This window comes from Otolemur garnettii, unplaced genomic scaffold (assembly GCF_000181295.1).
Source record: "Otolemur garnettii isolate 467f Iridium unplaced genomic scaffold, OtoGar3 scaffold00041, whole genome shotgun sequence".
Classification (NCBI taxonomy): Eukaryota; Metazoa; Chordata; class Mammalia; order Primates; family Galagidae; genus Otolemur; species Otolemur garnettii.
This window is the reverse complement of record NW_003852436.1, coordinates 4,085,695-4,096,811: the sequence shown is the minus strand read 5'-3', so window position 1 is coordinate 4,096,811 and position 11,117 is coordinate 4,085,695. Positions and strand designations below refer to the sequence as shown.

The window sequence follows — 11,117 nt, the reverse complement described above, 5'->3', positions numbered from 1 at the left end:
CTCTTGCTCAGGCTGGTCTTGAACTCCCGAGCCCAAGAGATCCACCCACCTCGGCCTCCCAGGCGTGAGCCACCATGCTTTGCCCCTTCGGTGTCATTTCTAAGAACCAAACACAGGTTTAGGGTTTGCTGTGTGTGTAAAAATGTTTCCCATCTCTTAATTGAGAAGGCATAAAGAGTATAATTAACATCCATTAAAGGCCTAATAAGCTGCTATAGCAAACTCCTCATTGAAATTTCCTTAGAAAGCTATTAAATGCTGCTAAGGAAAGACTCCGTGAAAAAGGTTTCAGTGGAGAGAAACAGATAACACGTGATGAGATCCAGAACTAATAAACCAGCCCACATGACCCCTTGCCAAATGCACAGTTTTATCCTATTTGGAACCATAATGGCCCAAGTTAGTGTCCCTCACAAAAGTCGGGGTGCCTAGATAATGCCTGTCAACATGCAAAATAATTTTTTTGGAAAAAATGGCTTAAGAGTTTAAAGCTCTAGGAAATAATTCTACTCTTCCTTATTGGTAAGGCAGGATGTTTGAAAGTTGAAGTGACAAGTTCTTTGATTTTGTAACCACTCCGTTACTCTATCTTAGTGTGGAGCATGGAGCGTTAATACTAAAGCTATGGGGCCGTCCATGTTGTCAGGACACCACATGAGATTCTTTTCTCCAAAGATGGGATACATCTACGGATAGAACAGTTTTTTCTATTTTGTTGTAAAAGTTTGCCTTTATGTTCACAACCAGAGGTAAAGAGGTCAAGGATACACTGTTTCTACTGATTACCAATCTACCTGGTATGAAGAATTTTTCTTTCTGTAAAGAGAACCATTTCTCTTTAACCATTTGTCTGATTAATTTAGCAAGTAAAAATATACAAAGAGCATGCATTATTATTCATACTAACATAACCATTTTCTTACTTCCGAATACAACATTTTTAATGGAGAAACATTTTATAAATCTAAGGAAATGGATACAAACAAGAAACAGCAGTAGCTGCTGTTTTCAGGGAAGCAACCTGCAGTTTCTTCAGTTTATTTAATCAGCTATTGAAAATCCTTAATCACAGCACAACCTGTTTACTGTGTCTCAAGTAGAAAAATTATCTTCTTATTTGTCATGACTTTCTCCTTAATAGACTGTGAAAACATTCTCGAAGACTTTAAAGTAAACCCTTAGACAACTGGCAAAAGGTGTATTTCTTATGGAGAGGCGACATCCCGACCTCTTGTGGGGTATTTTAGAAATCTGGGTGGCTTAGCCCCACCAAAGGAGACTCAAACATATCAAGATCTCAAGGGCAGTGGCTTGAAAATATGTAATAAAACAGAACAGAAAAAACACACCACAAATTTACTCTCTGGTTGCATTGGTTCTTAGGAAAGTGCAAATTAAAACCACAAGATACCACTGCACACCCACTAGAATGACTAAAAATTAAAGAGGGGCATTACCAAATACTGGGGAGGAGATAGAATCATTGGAATTCTTATACGATGTTGGCAAGAAAACAATTGGTCCAACAACTTTGGAAACCAAAGCTATCAACTGTACTAAGCCTAAACATACACATACCCTATATAACATAGGGATGCCACCCATGGGTATGTACCTCAAAGAACTGTATTATGTCCATCAAAAGATGCACAGAGGAATATACACTGCAGCTTTATTTGTACCAAGTGAAAACTAGAAACAACTCAAATGTCCATGGTATTCAAATAGATGCACATATTCACACAATGGAATGCTGCATTCAAGTAGGATGGAGAAGAACTCTTGCTGCTTACTACGTAAATCTCACAGAAACCAGGCAAGCCCATACGACGCCTTACCTAACACACAGTTTTATTCTGTTTGGAACCATAATGCCCTGGTGTTAGTGTCCTTCACAAAAGTAGAGGTGCCTACGTAATTCAAAATTATTAATATTTTTTAAAAAGCCAAAAGGCACAAGAGTTTAAGCCTGAGGAAGCATTAATCATTGAGGAAATAAAGGCAGACTCAGCGGTCCTGCTTGTGTGAAGTTCGAGAATAGGCAAAACTAATCTATAGTAACAGAAGCAAAAAAATAAATTAAGAAGGGTTACATGTGGGTGAGGGCTTTGCTGGGAAGAGGCATGAGAAACCCCAGGGAGAGGAAATGTTCCCTTTCTTAACTGAAGGAGCATTTCCACAGTTATCTCTACCTATGTACAGACGTAGGTGGAGATATAAACCTACACGGAACTGCACACTCAGTATTGGCACCTCCCACAGTAAGTTATGCCTCAATAAAAAAGTAGAAGTCCCTAGTTGAGAAAGACTGTTTTATAGAAAGGGAAGTGAACACACTGAGCATGCCAAAACAATGTATACACATTTCAAGTAAGGAAAAAACTGCATTGAAATTGTAATACTCAACTGAGCACATCGGCTCACGCCTGTAAACCTAGCACTCTGGGAGGCTGAGGCAGGTGGATTGCCTGAGCTCACCTGAGACCAGCCTGAGCAAGCTTGAGACTCTATCTCTAAAAATAGCCATGTATTGTGGTGGGTGCCAGTAGGCCCAGCTACTGGGGAGGCTGAGGCAAGAGAATTGCTTGAGCCCAAGAGTTTGAGGTTGCTGTGAGCTGTGACGCCATGGCGTTCTACCGAAGGCGACAAACTGAGACTCTGTCTCAATAAAGAAAGAAAGAAAGAAAGAAAGGTATAATACTCAATATATACCCAAAATGTTTTTTATCTTGTATATTGTATCTTGTATGTCATGTGAGTGTAGAAGTCAAATGTGATTTCAGTATTATAATTTTAATAGTCTTTCCTTTCTTAAAATGTGTTACATTGTTTTGGCACCCTCTATATAATCTTACACATGTGAGTTTGCCCACTTTACTAAAAAGGGAAGAGCATCACACAGAGAATCATACTTTTTAAAATTAAGCCACTACAATCTAGGCATTCTGAGAAGCACAACTCTGGGGTAACCTGCTAATCCTGCATCCTGCGATTAGACCTGGGGTCTCTACTTGAAGGAGGGAGCTTCACGTGTGCTTCCTGGCACTTGCTTAGCAGATTTAACAGCTTCCACCTAGGTGTTGTAGAAACAAAAAATAAATCTGTACCTTTCCAAGAAAAACAGGAGAAATTAGTTTCTAGCCTCAAATCTACTAAAGAAAAGCATTCATAGGAACCACACACAGTTTAATGAACTAGGATTTAAAAACAGATACAGCCTGCCAGCATTTTGAGTATTCAATAATAGCCGCGGTCACCTGGGGCAGAGGAAATAACATGGTAACGATATTTTGAGAGGTTCCTGGAATCAAAACACAGGTCAGATTCCCCCCTCCTTCCTTTTGTTTTCAGGGGAAAATTAGTTATCCTCTCAGGGATTGGGACAGTTATTTTCTCAGACTGTGATATCTAAGCATAGTCTATTTCTTCCTACTCTAGCCTGAAACTAGTGAAAAATCATTTCAGGCTATCAGCCAATTTTCAAACCAAAAGTAGGAACACATTCGGCTCTCTGAAATGGAAAAAGCACAGGGCTTGGGACAGAGCTAGGTAAAAACAAAAACACCTATTATTTAGTGAATGGTACTGAAATCTATTTTGAAGCAAGAAAATACTAAACAGATAGTAAGGTTAATGGAAGAACAAAGACGTTCTGATATTTATCCTGTCATATTAAACTGTGTGATATGATTACAAAGGCTAATAGCAGTTGGCTGCCGCTTAGAACTGGACACAAATCTTTAAAAATGTGGTTTATTTAAAAAGGCATTGAGTGGCTCACGCCTGTAATCCTAGCACTCTGGGAAGCTGAGGCAGGTGGATTGCCTGAACTCAGGAGCTTGAGACCAGCCTGAGCAAAAGTGAGACCCTGTTTCTAAAAAAATAGCCAGGCATTGTGGCAGGCACCTGTAGTCCCAGCTAGCAGGGAGGATGAGGCAAGAGAATTACGTTGAGCCCGAATTTGGGATTGCTGTGAGTTCTGACACCACAGCACTTTACCAAGGGCGCAAAGTAAGACACCGTCTCAAAATAAATAAATAAAAAGACATTTAGCAAACTCAGCTATTATGAATGCAAAAGGAAATATAGTAGCTAATTTCAAAGCCCTTTTGCAGTTTTGCCATTAGGCACCAAAACCCAAAATTATAGAGTACAATACGATTTTTTTTGGGGGGGGGGTTCCTTGATACTGCATAATGAAGAATTACCCACCTTTTACTGGCTTAATTACAAAAAACTCAATACACGCTTCAGTATAGCACAGGATGTCCCAAAGGTCACCATATATACACACACAGGGAAAATGAGAAATTATAACTAAATGTACCTTTATTTATAAAATATTCATTACTAAGTTTTACAAAATACTTACAGGATTTCTTTACACATTGATATATAAAAATAAAAAAATATTAAAAATATGCTCGTTAATTTTTCTTATTTATGGCAATCTTTGGGAGACCCTGTAAATTAAGACATTTCTTTTTTTTTTTCTTTTTTTTTTTGTAGACAGAGTCTCACTTTATTGCCATCAGTAGAGTGCTGTGGTGTCACACAGCTCACAGCAACCTCCAACTCCTGGGCTTAGGCAATTCTCTTGCCTCAGCCTCCCAAGTAGCTGGGACTACAGATGCCTGCCACAATGCCCAGCTATTTTTTTTGTTGCAGTTTGGCCAGGGCCGGGTTTGAACCCGCCACCCTCACTATGTGGGGCTGGCGCCCTACCCACTAAGCCACAGGTTAAGACATTTCTAAATGTGGCTATTTGGGGAAATGACTGGGTTAAAACTATGGAAAATCTAAATCATAAATGCAGTTGCTTTTAGATAAAGATCATCAAGTAAATGTATTATTACAAAAAGTATTGGCAAATTAAAGTCTTCAGGGGCTTGTGTGTTAACGCACACATAAAAAAGACTTGTGATACTGTTCTTGGTAACTATGTCAGACTATGTATAGCAAAATCAATTTATCAAACTATGAATTATCTTACAACTGCACCTCAAGGATGTGGTTAAAAGTTAAAGGTTAAAAGTTCACAAATTCACAGTTTCATTCAACCCAAATATACTTCTAATCTGTTTTATAAGTGAGAGTTCAGCCACTGAGAAGGTCACTGTAACTTTTAAGGTTTGAAACTTCACCCCTCCCCTGATATTACAGAGACTTCCTAGGTAGAAGTATAAGGTATATTCTACTGCTGCGATAGAAGATTTATACAGTGAAAACAGACATTGTGACTGATTCTTGGCTTCTAAAATCACTGAAAATGTTCCATTAAGTGCAGAAACAAAGTTCTGCATACATTAGGTTACATTAAGATCCATTTAGAATCACCTTGGCTTTCCCCGATCCTCTTAAAATGAAATCAGGTGCTGCTGCTATCTGTGCTTATTATTTTTTTCTTTAGCAGAGAACTTGCCAACTGCTTCATCTGTTTCTGGGTTATCTGTTTCTCTCCTACTAGACTGACTATAAACTCTATGAGGATAAGAACTGTATTTACAAACTTCCGCAGTATTATGCTTTCAATGAATCCTCTCCCATGAGATGCTCAGTTCCTCATCTGTGATGTTTACCATTTGTCTTCCTAACTAGTCATGTATTAAGTAGTTTTTGAACAAATGCCCACAGCCTACTCTTGTTAGCAAACTCAAATAATTTGGTAAACTAATGAATCAATTTTCTAAAACAGACCATGCCTTTCTTCTTCCCAGAACTGATTGGATATTCATTAAGCTCCTGGAATGATAAGAATCATTTTAAGGTGGCCAAAAAGACCAGACTCTGTGCCTTAACATGTGCAAAGTTAATCTCAGACACTTGAGCAATACAAATTCTTATCTGGGAGTCCTTGACTCTACCTACCCTGGAATGGGCTTCCAAAAATTATACATTCACGTTCCCTGACTGAAGAATGTATATCCTCTATGAAAACATCTCATTTCTTTTGTTAAATACGTGCAAGAGGATTGTAAGAAGAACTAAGAGAGATGGAAGAACACCTACTATTTAGACTTTCAGTTCAGCTCAATCTGCATGCATACTGGCAACCAATGGAGACAGAATTCTGTTCTTAGATTCCCCCCTCACAAATTCTACACTGAAAAGCAGCAGGCAAAGGAATGACAAAAAGATTATGAGATGACAAATTATTATTCTTTTGAGACAGAGTTTCATTTTGTCACCCTCAGTACAATGCCATAGTGTCACAAATCACAGCAACCTCAAACTCTTGGGCTTAAGCAGATTCTCTTGCCTCAGCCTCCCAAGTAGCTGGGACTACAGGTGCCTGCCACAACGCCCAGCTATTTTTATAGAGATGAGGTCTCGCTCTGGCTCAGAACTCATGAGCTCAGGCAATCCACCAGCCTTGACCTCCCAGAGTGCTAGGATTATAGACATGAGCCACTGCGCCCAGCTGACAAATTATTTTAAAATAATCCGTCACATACTGAAATTAATGTGATATCTAGATCCAATAATTATCATTTATTGACTAGTTGTTACATAAAATTAAAAAGAATGCTTTCATTTGTGAGTTGAACTTTAAAATCCTTTACTGTACTGTCAAATATAGACTATATATGCCAACAGGAAAGGAGAAGAATTTAACTGTGTTGAAATGATACCCTGACCAAACTTCACAAAAACAACTGAAGCCTCAGTTCCTCCTGTCAAACAATTTGAAGCTTTGAATCACTGGAGCTCTTTGAGGATCTCTAGTTCATTAGCCCTTCTCTTTCAGCGCTGCTCCCATGAGCATTTCCCCACCCCACTGGGTCAACCCCAGAGCTGAAGCCTCCTCCAAGGCTGGTGACTGGCCAGACAGGAAGCGGAATGCTGACCCATGCTCATTAGAGATGACTACTGTTCACTTCAAGCCAAATCTAGGTGTTAATTATAAATGCACACTTCTAACTCTGAGTACGGCCATGCAGAAAATAAGGTCAAAGACCTCAGTTCACCTTTACTTCTTATTTTTGATTCTACAAACCTGAACTTGTATTAAAGTCCCCTACCTAGATTCTTAGTGTTTGTTTAAAAAGTAAGAGAAGCAGGGACGTGGGGGAAAAGAGTAAGTGATCAGACAGCTATGGAAAAGTACCCAAAGAGAAATTCCACTTGTAAACTTCTTCTTGAGCCCTCTCACCACTCAGCTCTCTCCAAGATAAGCACCCCAAACCTTAGGTCCTCATTCAAGATCTGTAAGCACCTTTCTCCTTGCTTTTCATTCAGTGCCCTTCTGTTCCAGTCAAGAAAAATTCTGTTCCACCTCCAGGTCCTTTCTTTCCCAGGTCCCTAAGGCTAGAGGGCATCTCTTCTCCTGTCTATGTGGAAATAATACTTCCTAAGAATCTTTTCTTCACTACCTTTCACTGAAACCTTCCTCCATGTTTCCTATAGGACCTGTGTTAAGTAAACTCATTTGTTCAGTATTTTTTCACTGTGTTTTGCACATGATTCTCATGTGATCTTCACAGGTAGTAATAATCACTTTGGCTATTTCATAACTTCATACTCTGACACTATGTGTACAGTTTTCAAAATAACACGTAAGGGACTGGGTTGAACTACATAAAATGCTATTTTTAATAGGTGAAAAATAGTCCAGTGTCAATAGTGTCATATGGTTCAACTGAATACTTATATCAGAACTCAATAAATGCTTTTAAGTAAGTACGTTTTCTTGTCACTTTCTTCCTCAGGACAATTATTGACACAGTGCCCCACAATGATTAAGTTCTTCTCTCCCTCCAACCTATAAAAAGTTACTCCCCAAACTTATTAAAGGGTTCAATGCTTTTTCCAAATGTCAAGTTCCTATTATAAAATAAAGCATTATATTGTATAATTGAAATAACAAAGAATTTTATGACATTTCTAAAAATATAGCAAAAAAAGTGAACTTGGGTTGAATAATAAAACTTGAACTTACCTTCTTCTGTAGGATTAAACCCACAGATGTCACAAATACAACGAACCCACTTATTCATCTCTTCCTCACTGTCTGCTACCAAGTAGAAAATCCGGTCAATAGTGTTGATGTCAAAAATGTAGCTGTTTTCAAACTCCTTTTTGTTAAATGTTAACCCGGCATCAACTTGTTGACATAAATTTAAATCTATAATACGAATAGGCTTCTTGGCGTGATCATTTTTGTAATATTCCAAGACATCTGGATCTCCAGTTAAACGGCCACTGCGTAACACAAACCATCTCCTCTTCCATGCCTAGGAATGAAACAAATATCCATTTAGTATTACTCTAAGAGAAATTTCTCAAGATGATACATATCCATCAAACCAGTTTTATAAAATGCATTGTCTAGAGAAATTCATGATGTTTTCTTCTCCCCCACAAGATAATGTGCCACTGTGAAAAACAAAATTTATGGACACCTCAATTGACTTAATAATACATACAGTATATAGAAGACCTTCTATTACATTTCCTACTATACAATATCAAGTCGACAAACTGAGGAAGGTTTGGTTTTTACTGAATATAAAAAAGTGATGGTTTCAACAAAGGGTGCTGGGAAAACTAGATATCCACAAGCAAAAGAATGAAGTTATTAGACATCATGCTGAGTAAAATAAGCCACAAAAGGACAAACATCGTATGATTCTACTTATATGATATACTTAGAGTAGACAAAGTCACAGGGGCTGGGGAGAGGGAGAGTGGGGAGTTAGTGTTTAACAGGTAGGTAGTTTTGATTCTAGAAGACGAACATGTTCTGGAGGCCCACGGTGGTGATGGTTGCACAGCAATGCGAATGTGCCTGATGCCACTGACCTGTACCCTTAACAGTAGAGAAGATGGTGAATTTTATTATGTTTTTTCTTTACCACAATTTTTTAAAAAAAGAATTGTTTTTCTTGCCTTAGTATCATTCCAGAAAAAATACAAAGAAAAAAACTTCTTCATAAGACTCAGACAGATCTTAAACTCTAGATCTCTCTCTCTTTTTAGGTGTGAAGAGCAAGGAGTAGGGAGAGGAAAAAGTGTTCATAAGCTTTCCCGGCTTCTCACCTGGGAAGCAAGTCATGGACTGAGTCTTTCTTTCGGCCAGACAGCCTACTGTTCAAAGATAGCACAACTCAGTTCTGCAATCCTGAGTGTGGGATACAACTCGTTTAGTTCTCTTCCTTCTCTTCCCAACAAATGCACACTGGCAATGTGGGCCTATACTTGCCATGGATTCCCTCCACAAGTTCTGGGAAATTTGAAGGTTAATACTATGCCTTAAAAAGCTAAGGAGGCTTTTCTTTCTTTCTTTTTTTTTTTTAAACTATTGTTCCCCCTTAAAATTTAAAAAATGTGGCTCAGTGCCCATAGCACAGTGGTTACAGCGCCAACCACATATATAGAAGCTGGCGGGTTTGAACCTGGTCTGGGCCAGCGAAACCACAATGACAACTGCAACAAAAAATAGCTGGGTGTTGTGGCAGGTGCCTATAAGTCCCAGTTACTTGGAAGACTGAGGCAAGAGAATTGCTTAAGCCCAAAGTTGGAGGTTGCTGTCAGCTGTGTTGCCACAGTACTCTATAGAGGGTGACATAGTGAGACTCTGTCTCAAAAAACAATTTTTTTTTTTTTTGAGACAGAGCCTCACTCTGTTACCCTGGGTAGAGTGCCATGGCTTCACTGCTCACAGCAATCTCCAACTCCTGGGCTCAAGCGAGTCTCCTGCCTCAGCCTCCCAAGTAGCTGGGACCATAGGCGCCCACCACAACGCCCGGAGCTATTTTTTTGGTTGCAGCCATTATTGTTGTTTGGCGGGTCTGGGCTGGATTCAAACCCGCCACCTTAGGTGTATGTGGCTGGCGCCTTAGCCGCTTGAGCCACAGGCACCGAGCTTCAAAAAAAGAATTTTATAAAATGTATCCACCAAATAATAAAAGCAAAACCAAATTACAGTCTTCTTCATCAGTCTTGAACCAACCTGTATGCCTGAAAACAAATTTAAGTTGTATTTCTTTTTGAAGTTCTTCCTCACCAGTAGTCAGCAAGCCTGAAAGAAGGCCTATTTTAGCAAGTCTCAGTTGCTTAGAAACATTCTATGCTCCAGACTGAATAGTCAAGGTAAGATCGCCTCAAAGAACACTCCAGGTGGTGGAAGGATGGAGAAACAAGACATTTTATGAACCTCAATAGAATAAAGCATTCTTACTGGCCACTGTACGTTTCTATTCTCTTAGAGATCATAACTGAGCAACAACCACAACCTCTCAATCCTTTAGTTTTGGAAAAGTATAAACAACCAGCAATAGTGTGTCTCTTTCCCAGTGGTAACATGGAAAAATGACAAACTTATGTTTATGGCATTTTCAGAAACTTTATTCATCACATATACAAGTTTGGAGTTTTACAGTCTAACAGACCATGAATGCTCACAACATCAGTGTTTACATTGGCCAGTTTTCCCAAAACATTATTTGTGCGCCTTCATTAACATATCAGTCTACTTATAAGAAAATATGTACTAAATTTAAAATCACCAAAAGCAATATAGTATGGCATGATAGGGTCACCATTTTTTATGTTTTATAAGTACGGCATACATAGCACAAAGATTTGTAGTGCCAACTAAAAATGGCTTCAGTTTATCCTGAAAAATATATGTGGGCCAAGAGAATAGAGAAAAAATAACTAAGATCCACACATGCTTCTCTGATAGATGCTTAGCTTCATCATCACTAAATGTTACAGCAACTTCTAACGTGAATTGATTTTGAGCTGTCATTATCTGATGGAGGTGCAAGGAAGCTATGACAATGATTTGAGGCAGACAGAAAGAAAAAGTAAACTACGGGGCCTGAGCAAACCGTAAAACAGCCTACTTAGTCTTTAATATTAATAATCTGGACAACTGTACTGACAATAACTGAATTAATATGGGTGATACCTTTAGGTTTAAAATGTTAAGAAATTTCCTAAATTGTATCCATTCAAGAAAATTTAGATACATTAATAAGAAAATTCTGCTTGCTTTGGCAGAACATACACTAAAATTGGAATGATACAGAGAAGATTAGCATGGCCCCTATGTAAGGATGACACACAAATTTGTGAAGTATTCCATATTTCTTCTTCTTCTTCTTCTTCTT

General features: G+C 38.6%; 1 protein-coding gene and 1 non-coding gene across 3 annotated transcripts in view; one reads left to right on the top strand and one right to left on the bottom strand.

Annotated features, from left to right (window-relative positions):
* GAB1 (GRB2 associated binding protein 1) overlaps nt 1-11,117 on the bottom strand; it is a 134,069-nt gene that overhangs the window by 38,128 nt on the left and 84,824 nt on the right. For both annotated transcript variants that reach the window (XM_003790189.3, XM_023513458.1), the window contains exon 2: nt 7,940-8,234. In XM_003790189.3, the coding sequence (XP_003790237.1) occupies nt 7,940-8,234 (295 nt within the window). The remainder of the gene's footprint in view (nt 1-7,939; nt 8,235-11,117) is intronic.
* On the top strand, nt 10,994-11,098 carry LOC111725458. The gene has a single exon (XR_002773520.1). It is a non-coding gene; the product is annotated as a U6 spliceosomal RNA (small nuclear RNA).